General features: G+C 37.0%; 1 protein-coding gene across 1 annotated transcript; it reads left to right on the top strand.

Annotated features, from left to right (window-relative positions):
- Positions 1 to 666: 666 nt before the first annotated feature.
- Positions 667 to 4,303, top strand: tsfm (Ts translation elongation factor, mitochondrial). Its single transcript, XM_023267348.3, has 6 exons — positions 667 to 792; positions 1,098 to 1,250; positions 1,340 to 1,468; positions 1,571 to 1,693; positions 2,524 to 2,605; positions 3,728 to 4,303. The coding sequence occupies exons 1-6, from the start codon at positions 745 to 747 to the stop codon at positions 4,120 to 4,122; spliced, it is 930 nt and encodes a 309-aa protein (XP_023123116.2). The 5' UTR covers positions 667 to 744; the 3' UTR covers positions 4,123 to 4,303.
- Positions 4,304 to 12,585: the final 8,282 nt, after the last annotated feature.

The raw sequence follows: 12,585 nt of genomic DNA, 5'->3' as shown, positions 1-12,585 counted from the left end.
CTGAAATAAGTTTTTAAATGTAAGAAAACTGCTGTCCTAACCTGCAGTCACATGTTAAAGCGCTTGAAAAAGAAACACGATGTAGTTGATCAAAAATGTTGGGATATTATTTCACTTATTGTAAAAGTCTGAACTGCTTACTTCAGTTATAAACAATCACAAGTCACATCAAACTTTTTTTTTCTCTTCTCTTGAACTATTTAAAAGCTCAATCACCCAATTTACTAGTAAAACATTAAATAAAATTCGTGATTTATATACACATAATTGTAGCTGTAAATCATATAAATAAGACTAAGTTCAAGTTAACAGTTTAATAACGTCTATTTAGCCTGCAGTCACTGTGATATTAACGTTTGCTGAGCACAGAGGAAAGTATCATGACTTCACTGCTTTTATTCATTTTACTCTGAAACCTATGAAAAGGGTTCAGTTACAATTTAAACACTCTTGGACTGGACTGGAGTCACAATAACCCGCCTATGTGTAAGAATTGTTTTAATTTTTTTCTTTCAAGAAGAAAAAAACTGCAGAAAATTCATATCACATGTAAACGATAAATTAAAATACAGTCAAACATTGTCTTCAGCTAATGCAGCTGTCCTCCTGAACTACAGGCGGCGCTCAGCTCTGATAAGTAGCTTCGCGTAAACGGTTTTGTCCCTGCGCGGCTTCCGTCCACAGCGTGGATTTCAATGACGTTCTGAGTTTTCATAAGACACTTTAGCTCTCCAGCGTGCAAACATGTCATTAACCTTTTTGTTCAGAACAGTTACTAGAGACGTAGCAAAGGTGAGCAAATGAAGCTTCGTTTTTATTTGACTTTTAACCCAAAGACCGAACTGTCACGAGTTGGTTTGATTGTTAGCTGTTAGCTTCCTCAACTTCTGCTTTACTGTCCAGAGTTAATGGGCCAGTACCTTGTTAATTCATTCTCATTTCATGTTCATTGAACGTCATTATAGCGGTATGTCTTTTGTTTCAAAAAAAGCATTTTGTGTGGCAAGTGTTTATCAAATCTGAGAAGCTAAAGACAAAGGAAATGTGATCCACTGCAGGTTTGAAATTAAACTGTGTCCACCATCTGTCATCCTCAGGTCAGCTTCTGCCAGCATGTACAGTTTTTACACACAGGATGTCAACTCCTGGCAGCAGAGAAAGCCCTGCTGATGAAACTACGAAAAAGCACCGGCTACACTTTTATTAACTGCAAGAAAGCTCTCGAGAAATTTGATAATGACATCGTCCACGTAAGTTACTCTCCTAAACTAATAATATGTCCAACAGTGCATGTATATCTTTGGAACACTGTTATTGATGTAATATTTCAAATGTCCAGGCAGAGTCGTGGCTCCATGAGCAGGCCCAGAAGGAGGGCTGGAACAAAGCAAACAAGCTGGAGGGTCGTAAAGCCAAAGAGGGTCTGATCGGCCTGTTTGTAGGAGATAAAGCTGCAGTAATGGTGGAGGTGAGGCCAGCTGTCATCCTTTCAGGTGATCTGTCTGTAGTTTGTTGGTCATGTTGGCCTTCCCTCATATCACCTGCCTTTATTCTTGTCTGTCTGATGCAGGTGAACTGTGAGACAGACTTTGTTGCTCGCAATGAGAAGTTCCAGCAGCTGGTGAAGGACGTGACGTTTGCTACCTTGGCTCACCATGGGAATAAAACTCAAAACCAAGCAGGATATGTGAAGGTAAAGACACACACTGAGAACAGGAGGTAGAAACAATCTGATTTAATTTCATCTAAATATGTAATTAGACACATAAAGTGACAGGATATTGTAGATCTTTTGTCGTTTTGTGTTTTCTATTCCAGTAAATCCAGTTTAATCTTTATGAATTAAGTCACATCATTTGTTATTTCTGATGATAATGACCATGAAATGTTCATAAAGCTGGATTATGAAGAGGTTGTTGTGCTTCTTTTATCAGTGGTCTGCATTTCTTTTTGCACTTTATAAATCATTATAACATGCATAATGAATAACCTGAACATAGTGAAAAATATCATTTTGCATCAGTGATCTACTTTTTTTTTTTTTCTTTGCTAAATGAATTTTAAAGTAGTTGGACTGAAGTTCATGCCGGATTACAAGGTTAAAATTAAAACTGCTGTACAACTTTAACACTTAAAATGTTCCTATATCTACCAACAACTACATTTTACTGTGTTATAATGCACTAACTTCTGGTTTATATTGTGCTTGTATATCCTAATTGTGGTTGGGGTTGTTTAAGTAAAGTGTTACTCACAGTTGCTGTATATGGCTAAGATTGTACTAATTGAGGTCAAAAATGTAGTCTATGCTTATACTGAGGATTCTTAAACTATTACAAAGTGGAATTGCACAGAACTTGCAGTGTATGATGCCACGTTCATGTTAATCTCTCTGTAGGAGATCTGACCGTTGGCTGCTGATGGGAAATAATATACAACTATTAACGTAGGATGTCAGACTGCACCAACCCTTTCAACTTTACTCTGATTTCACTTTGTTAACATTCTTGTCTCTGTTTTCAGAGTGTCCTGGTAGGTGATGACTTAAGCAAACTCCGTGTGGGTGAAGGAGCTTCGCTAGCTGACCAGGTGGCTCTCACAATAGGTCAGTAAGAGTGTGTGTTTTTTTCCTCTTAAGTTTAAGTGCTTAGTTTTCCTTTAGAATGCCACTGTTTTAGTTTGAAACACATATCATCCATGCATGTATTGAGTGTACACATTTTGCTTTTATTCTATATAGTAATCAGCAAGCATTTATAAAGTTAGTTGTTGTTTAAATCATTACAATCTATTTAAACTGTATCCTTTGACCTACAGTTTGTTTATGCCGCTGGTGCAGAGACATGTTTTAGAGTTCTTTTGTGATTATCGTGAACGTGATATCTCTTGAATACATTGATTGGCTCTCTCCAAATTTGGCGTAGATGGTGACTTAAACTCAATGATGACCTAGCTAACTAAGGTCAAGAGCTCTGTGAGCTAGCCATAAGTGTAGAAATTGTATACTAATCATGACAAATGTCTATCTAATAGGATGAAATGATAAAATAATGGAGTTTTATATCCAAAAGGTTGAAAGCCATCTTTACTGTGAGATGATAATGTTCTGCAAAGACACTTCTGGCCATTATTTAATGTCATTCCATTGTGAGTTTGGGGAGATTGTGACTGTATTTAACATTTGTCTGGATAGAGATTTGACACAATCTTGGATGTCACCAGTTTAACAAAAGGCCACTGTAAACGCAATCATCACCAACAAACAGCTGTCAATCACAGTTAGTGATTAGCTGCTGAACTTAGTGCGACTTTTAGCCGCTAAACAGTTGGATATTGAATGATACATGCTGGTTTGACTTATTCTGTTCCCAGAAACACTGCGTGAATGATTCTGTTGCTCTGGAAGTGCTGCATTTGTAAACAGGCAACTGTTTGCTGACAAGTTTGCCTATTAACTCACATGTTAGTCCTAACACTGTAAGTGAATGAAACATGACGTAAGTGCATAAAATTCGTAATTTTTCATACAGAATTGTCAGCTTGTCACCTAACAACAAAAAAAGTTTTTTTATAAATCCTTGGATGTAGCAGGGAATGTGACGACTAACTTTATATTTTTTTTTTTTCAAAGACAGTTAAAATGAATCATGCTGACTTGACACTAATTATTTATCATCTAAGGAATGAAGCATCAGTCGGTTAAACAGGTTTCTGTCTTCATCCTCAGGGCGCCTCGGTGAGAACATGTCAGTGAAGCGGGCGGTAACAGTTGGGGTTCCTGCTGAGTGGCACATCGGCTCGTACGTTCATGGCGGTGTGAGCGGTCAGACTGAAGTGTCCATGGGTCGTTACGGTGCCCTGGTCATATTTCAGGGTGGAAAGGAGGAAGAGCGGGAAACCTTAGGCCGTAAGCTGGGACAGCATGTAGTGGGAGAGGGTCCTCTGTCTGTGGGCAACATGGACGACCTGCCCTGTGGTGAAAGTGAGACACGCCTGCTGCCTCAGACGTTCCTGGCAGACCCCAGCAGGACGGTGGCTCAGTTCCTCAGGGGCAAACAGGCTCGAGTGCTGGACTTTGTCCGATTTCAATGTGGTGAAGCAGCTAGTGAAGAGGCAGAATGAAGGAGGAGAAATGTTTTATCCAATAGAATTCATCGTGTCTATATTTCAGTTAAGTACTTGTTTATTATCTAACATTCAGACAGTCACACAGCATCATCATGAATTGGAAAGTGGACCTCCCAGCAATGGTGCCTGATGAAATGAAATTTCCTGTCCAACAATAAAATGTTTGTCCTGAAAATCTTTTTTCAGTTTGCATTGATTTGTATTTACTACGATGTGATATAGATTATAAGGTTCACGCTTTTCCACCAATACTTTACATTGTGAAAAGTATTGGTGTCACGCTGTCATCATAGTGTTACAATATTATTAATATTGTAACACTATGATGACAGCATATTTTTTTTCTTTCTATTCAGAGTCATATAAATATATGACTGAATAGGAAGGAAATATTCATATGATGAGGCTTGACTTTTGCCCAGCTTTATAGGGGGTTTAACCTAACTAAATTAAATGTTAAGGAGAGTATTACCAATCAGTTAAATGAACCTGACCAATTTCGAAATCTAATCATGACCCTACAAAAATACACATGAAAACCCAACAAATATAAGGATTTCCTGTGAGCAAGCTGTGATTTTATATTTATTTTTATGTGTATTATTATTATTATTTGTTTTTACTGAAAGAAAAGGCTGGATGAACATGCTGTCTCAACTAGCTGGGTGTCCTGAGCAAAACAAGGACACTTGTGCTTTGAAAGTGTTTTACTTCTACTTATTTTGAGTAGTTTAAATAAAAAATGTCTTAAGTGCTTTGTCAGCAGTTTCAAAAAGCATAATTCAAGCAACCGCTCCAGCTTTCAATCAATTTAGAATAACAAAAGAAAACTTATTATACTGATATGGTCCGTGTACGGATCTGGTAATTGGATTTTCCGTTCTGAAACGTGTATTGAAAAACAAAAAAGAATGGGTTATTTGATTTTCATTTTAAAATACAAAAATTTAAATTTAAATACAAGGCGTTTTTCCTTTTCATGATCAAAAAGGGATATACGATTTTTTTAAATGCTTTGATTTTCGTTTTATATTTAAAATAACAAGAAAGTAAAATCAGTAAGAGACAGAAACGAAAAAAGGTCCGTTTTTTCATTTTCTGAGACCGGAAGTGGTCATCAGCAAGTGTGGAGCCAAACAGAGTACGGTACATAGACTGTACATAAATTTTTTTTCGTGAGTTTTCATGGTCAAAATGAGAGATCAGGTGGCCGATCTTAAAATAAATCAATATTGATTTTTTTTTTCATAGAGCGTTAAAGTTTTGCGAAGCCAGGAGGCGGGACTACTTGATTGACAGTCCGGTCTGGAATGATTGACAGGTCCTATGGAGGAGGCAGCAGAGACTCTGCTCTCCTCGTTTGGATTAATTCTGATATAATAACTGTTGGTTTATTTATCGGTGGAGCAGCAGAACATTTTCCACAGACAGTTTTCCTGCCCGTTGGCTTGTTTTAACCAGTTTTCTACCTTCGGCTGATTCTACCAGCAGACACTGAAAGGACTCTAATAGTTCGGTAAGTAAATGTTTATTTTCGTATCGGTGCCGCTTTTAATGCACTTTATATGCAGCTTTAGTGTCAGATATAATGTGTGCCATGCACTCCAGATGTTGGTGGAGTTTGTTTCAGTGTGTGTTGACCAGAGAAGAAAGTTAGCATAGTAAATATTAGCTTTAACGTTAGCGATGCTAACCGAGCTAGCTGCTCAGTCTTAGCCTGATTAAAGCTAACGTAGCATCAAGCTAATGTGTTGAGCTTCATGTAAACAGCTGAAGTGTGTTGTATTCATGTAATGTGGTTCATTAAGTTCATAAAACTGTGGCTGGTTGACATTAATGTAACGTTCAGGAAACTTAAATGTGATTAAAACAGTAACGTTAATGTTCCAGTTGTCAGTAATCAGCTTTAATTTGACACTAAAACAGACTGATAGTTTTAAATGACATGTTTCATTAATTTGTTGAAAATTGTCTCATTTGTTGTTGTGATGTTGCTGCTGATTCATTAAAAGCAGATGATCAGTGCTGAAGATACGTTTAGTTCTAGTATCAGAAGTACAAGAAGGAAAATGGAAGTTTAGTTCTGCTATATCAAAGATTTCAGGATTAAAATAACTAAATGAGTCTTTATACCTCAAACTTTATTTTTACAATAAAGAAATAATGAAATAATCACAGATAATAAAAATATAAATAGCAGAGAAAACCTGAGAGAATAATTTCCTGAAAAGTCTGTGAAGGAAAAGCAGCTTTTTATCCTGAAAGTTCAGAATCAGCTCCAACATCTGTATCTAACAGCATCAAGTCAACCAGAAAGAAAAGAAAAAAGAAAATGACGTCTTTCTGATCACATCTGTTCCGCTGCTCACAGTCTGCTGCTGCTCACATTCGTCACATTTATAGTCCACTTTTAAAAGTTCAGCAGACAGGTGCTCTGCTTTGGAGTGTGACGATGTCGTCGGTGATGTGGAGAGTGAAGTTTCCGTTTCACCCACAGCATGCTTTAGGGCACCGGGGTTGGACTTGATGTTTGAAATACTGACTGACAGCTCAGATTTAACTGTCTGTAGTTCTGTTTTGATGGGTATTAAACTTTCACTCCAAGCCGCCAGGAGTGGGGTCTTTAAAATAACCGCCGTCTCATTACAAAGTGAAAGTAGCAATTCCTCCTTAAGGTCAGAGATTGCAGCATCTGAGGGCCTCTTCAAAAGAAGACGTAGTTGATGAAGGCGTTCTGGAGCAGGACCAGAAAGACCACGACCAAGCAGCCTTGAGATCTTAGGCAGTGTCTCCCTCGGGTGGGTGTCAACGGTGTTCACGGTCAGGTCTGTGGTCATCCTGTCAAAAAACAAAACAGAAAAAAAATCTAGATTATAGATCAACATGTAACCAAAGCACTCTGTGTATAATGCCATAGTATAGGATGTAGTTCAGAAAATGTCAAAGTATAGTTTACTTTTCAAGAATAACATAGTTTGGCCTGTAGTTCATATTATAGCATGTTGGCAAAAAAACCCAACTGATTATTTTGTGGTCCAAAAAGTGCAAAATAATAGGATGTTGCCTAAAATTGTCATGTATGATATGTGGTTCAAAAAATGTCATAGTGCAGTATATTGTCAAAATAGTATGTTTTTCAATAAAACATCAGAGTATATATCGTCTAAAAAATGCGAATAGAATATTTCATTGCACAAGTAAAAGTATAGTAATTTTTAAAACGGTCCAAATTCTTGTATGTTGCTAAAGAAGAAAAAAAATTCTAAAACTGAAAAAAAAACGCCATAGTAATATGTCAATTTAAAAAGCCTGTAGCATAGAGTGTCGCCCAACAAATGTCATAGTATAGCATGTCGCTCTAAAAACGTCGTAGTATAGCATGTCACCCAAAAAACATCATAGTATAGCATGTCACTCTAAAAATGTCATAGTATATCATGTCGCTCTAAAAACGTCATAGTATAGCATGTCACTCTAAAAACGTCATAGTATAGCATGTCACTCTAAAAACATCATAGTATAGCATGTCGCCCTAAAAACATCATAGTATAGCATGTCGCTCTAAAAACGTCATAGTATAGCATGTCGCTCTAAAAACGTCATAGTATAGCATGTCGCTCTAAAAACGTCATAGTATAGCATGTGGCTCAAAAAACATCATAGCATAGCATGTCACCCTAAAAACGTCATAGTATAGCATGTCGCTCTAAAAACGTCATAGTATAGCATGTCGCTCTAAAAACGTCATAGTATAGCATGTCACCCACAAAATGTCATCGTATAGCATGTTGCTCTCGAAACGTCACAGTATAGCATGTCACTCTGAAAACATCATAGTATAGCATGTCGCTCTGAAAACGTCATAGTATAGCCTTTGGTCCAAAAAACGTCATAGTATAGCATGTCGTCCAAAGAACATCATAGTATAGCATGTCGCTCTTGAAACGTCACAGTATAGCATGTCGCTCTAAAAGCGTCATAGCATAGCATGTCGCTCTAAAAATGTCATAGCATAGCATGTCGCTCTAAAAACGTCATACTATAGCATGTCGCTCTTAAAAACGTCATAGTACAGCATGTCGTCCAAAGAACATCATACTATAGCATGTCGCTCTAAAAACGTCATAGTATAGCATGTCGCTCTAAAAACGTCATAGTATAGCATGTCGCTCTAAAAACGTCATAGTATAGCATGTCGCTCTAAAAACGTCATAGTATAGCATGTGGCTCAAAAAACATCATAGCATAGCATGTCACCCTAAAAACGTCATAGTATAGCATGTCGCTCTAAAAACGTCATAGTATAGCATGTCGCTCTAAAAACGTCATAGTATAGCATGTCACCCACAAAATGTCATCGTATAGCATGTTGTTCTCGAAACGTCACAGTATAGCATGTCACTCTGAAAACATCATAGTATAGCATGTCGCTCTGAAAACGTCATAGTATAGCCTTTGGTCCAAAAAACGTCATAGTATAGCATGTCGTCCAAAGAACATCATAGTATAGCATGTCGCTCTTGAAACGTCACAGTATAGCATGTCGCTCTAAAAGCGTCATAGCATAGCATGTCGCTCTAAAAATGTCATAGCATAGCATGTCGCTCTAAAAACGTCATACTATAGCATGTCGCTCTTAAAAACGTCATAGTACAGCATGTCGTCCAAAGAACATCATACTATAGCATGTCGCTCTAAAAACGTCATAGTATAGCATGTCGCTCTAAAAACGTCATAGTATAGCATGTCGCCCAAAAAAAGTCCTAGTATAGCATGTCGCTCTAAGAACGTCATAGTATAGCATGTTGCTCTTAAAGCCGTCATAGTATATCATTTGGTCCAAAAAACGTCATAGTATAGCACGTCGTCCAAAGAACATCATAGTATAGCATGTCCCTCTAAAAACGTCATACTATAGCATGTCGCTCTAAAAACGTCATAGTATAGCATGTCGCTCTAAAAACGTCATAGTATAGCATGTCGCTCTAAAAATGTCATAATATAGCATGTTGCTCTACAAACGTCATAGTATAGCATGTCGTCCAAAAAACGTCATCATATAGCATGTCGCTCTTGAAACGTCACAGTATAGCATGTCGTTCTAAAAGCGTCATAGCATAGCATGTCACTCTGGAAACGTCATAGTATAGCATGTGGCTCTAAAAACGTCATAGTATAGCATGTCGCTCTAAAAACGTCATAGTATAGCATGTCGCTCTAAAAACGTCATAGTATAGCCTTTGGTCCAAAAAACGTCATAGTATAGCATGTCGTCCAAAGAACATCATAGTATAGCATGTCGCTCTTGAAACGTCACAGTATAACATATCGCTCTAAAAACGTCATAGCATAGCATGTCACTCTAAAAACGTCATACTATAGCATGTCGCTCTTAAAAACATCATAGTATAGCCGTTGGTCCAAAAAACGTCATAGTATAGCATGTCGTCCAAAGAACATCATAGTATAGCATGTCGCTCTTAAAACGTCATAGTATAGCATGTCGCTCTAAAAACGTCATAGTATAGCATGTCACTCTAAAAACGTCATAGTATAGCATGTCGCTCTAAAAACGTCATAGTATAGCATGTCACTCTAAAAACATCATAGTATAGCCTTTGGTCCAGAAAACATCGTAGTATAGCATGTCGTCCAAAGAACATCATAGTATAACATGTTACTCTAAAAACGTCAGAGTATAGCATGTCGCTCTTAAAACGTCATAGCATAGCATGTCGCTCTAAAAACGTCATAGTATAGCATGTCGCCCAAAACACGTCATAGTATAGCATGTTGCTCTAAAAATGTCATAGTATAGCATGTTGCTCTAAAAACGTCATAGTATAGCATGTCGTCCAAAGAACGTCATCGTATAGCATGTCGCTCTAAAAACGTCATAGTATAGCCTTTGGTCCAAAAACCGTCATAGTATAGCATGTCGCTCTAAAAACATCATAGTATAGCCGTTGGTCCAAAAAACGTCATAATATAGCATTTCGTCCAAAGAACATCATAGTATAGCATGTCGCTCTTGAAACGTCATACTATAGCATGTCGCTCTAAAAATGTCATAGTATAGCATGTCGCTCTTCAAATGTCATAGTATAGCATGTCGCTCTAAAAACATCAGAGTATTGCATGTTGCTCTAAAAATGTCATAGTATTGCATGTCACTCTAAAAACGTCATAGTATAGCTTGTCCCTCTAAAAACATCATAGTATAGCCTTTGGTCCAGAAAACATCATAGTATAGCATGTCGTCCAAAGAACATCATAGTATAGCATGTCGCTCTAAAAACGTCATAGTATAGCATGTCGCTCTTAAAACGTCATAGTATAGCATGTCGCTCTAAAAACGTCATAGTATAGCATGTGGCTCAACAAACGTCATAGTATAGCATGTCACCCAAAAAACGTCATAGTATAGCATGTCGCTCTGGAAACGTCACAGTATAGCATGTCGCTCTAAAAACGTCATAGCATAGCATGTCGCTCTAAAAACGTCATACTATAGCATGTCGCTCTTAAAAATGTCATACTATAGCATTTCGTCCAAAGAACATCATAGTATAGCATGTCGCTCTTAAAATGTCATAGTATAGCACGTTGTTGTAAAAACGTCGTAGTATAGCATGTCGCTCTAATAACGTCATAATATAGCATGTCACTCTAAAAATGTCATAGTATAGCATGTCGCCCAAAAATTGTCATTGTATAGCATGTCGTCCAAAAAACGTCATAGTATAGCATGTCGCTCTAGAAACGTCAGAGTATAGCATGTTGCTCTAAAAACGTCATAGTATAGCATGTCGCTCTTAAAAACGTCAGCAGTATAGCATGTTGCTCTAAAAATGTCATGGTATAGCATGTTGTTGTAAAAACGTCGTAGTATAGCATGTCGCTCTAAAAACGTCATAGTATAGCATGTCGCTCTAAAAACGTCATAGTATAACGTGTCGCTCTAAAAATGTCATAGTATAGCATGTCGCCCAAAAAACGTCATTGTATAGCATGTCGTCCAAAAAATGACATAGTATAGCATGTCGCTCTTGAAACGTCATAGTATAGCATGTCGCTCTAAAAATGTCATAGTAAAGCATGTCGCTCTTGAAACTTCATAGTATAGCATGTCGCTCTTAAAACGTCATAGTATAGCATGTGGCTCAAAAAACGTCATTGTATAGCATGTCGTCCAAAAAACGTCATAGTATAGCATGTCGCTCTTGAAACGTCATAGTATAGCATGTCGCTCTAGAAACGTCAGAGTATAGCATGTTGCTCTAAAAACATCATAGTATAGCATGTCACTCTTAAAAACGTCAGAGTATAGCATGTTGCTCTAAAAGTGTCATAGCATAGCATGTCGCTCTTAAAATGTCATAGTATAGCATGTTGTTGTAAAAACTTCATAGTATAGCATGTCGCTCAAAAAACGTCATAGTATACTATGTCGAAAAAAAAGCCATTTTTCACCATGTTGTAAAAACATGCCATATGATGAAATAATGTTAAGTAGGCCGTGAAAAACACTCCAGAAAGTTTTCCTTTGAAAAAAAAAATCATGAATTTTTGCGCAAAAAACCACCATAGTATACTATGTCGAAAAATGTCATTTTTCAACATGTTGTGAAAACATGCCATATGATGAAATAATGTAAAGCAGGCTGCGAAAAACACTCCAGAAAGGTCAGAGTATAGCATGTCACCAAAAACGTCATAGTATAGCATGTGGCTCAAAAAACGTCATAGTATAGCCTTTGGTCCAAAAAACATCATAGTATATCATGTCGCTCTAAAAACGTCATTGTATAGCATGTCGCTCTGAAAACATCATAGTATAGCATGTGCCATATGATGAAATAATGTAAAGGAGGCTGTGAAAAACACTCTAGAAAGGTTTTCTTTGAAAAAAAAATCAGCATGAATTTTGGCGCAAAAAAAACCGCCATAGTATACTATGTCAAAAATGTCATTTTTCAACATGTTGTGAAAATATGCCGTATGATGAAATAATGTAAAGCAGGCTGCGACAAACACTTCAGAAAGGTTTTCTTTGAAAAAAAATCAAGAATTTTGGCACAAAAAACGCCATAGTATACTATGTCAAAAAAAAAAACGCGATTTTTCAACATGTTGTAAAAACATGCATTATGATGAAATAATATAAAGGAGGCCGTGAAAAACACTCCAGAAAGGTTTTCTTTGAAAAAAAAATCATGAGTTTTGGCGCAAAAAAAACGCCATAGTATACTATGTCGAAAAATGTATTTTTTCAACATGTTGTGAAAACATGCCATATGATGAAATAATGTAAAGCAGGTTGTGAAAAACACTCCAGAAATGTTTTCTTTGAAAAAAAATCATAATGAATTTTGGCGCAAAAAAAAACGCCATAGTATACTATGTCGAAAAATGTAATTTTTCAACATGTTGTGAAAACATGCCATGTGATGAAAT

Source organism: Amphiprion ocellaris, chromosome 5, assembly GCF_022539595.1.
Source record: "Amphiprion ocellaris isolate individual 3 ecotype Okinawa chromosome 5, ASM2253959v1, whole genome shotgun sequence".
NCBI classification, from domain to species: Eukaryota; Metazoa; Chordata; class Actinopteri; family Pomacentridae; genus Amphiprion; species Amphiprion ocellaris.
Note: the sequence above shows the minus strand (reverse complement) of the source record. Positions and strands in the feature narration are given on the sequence as shown.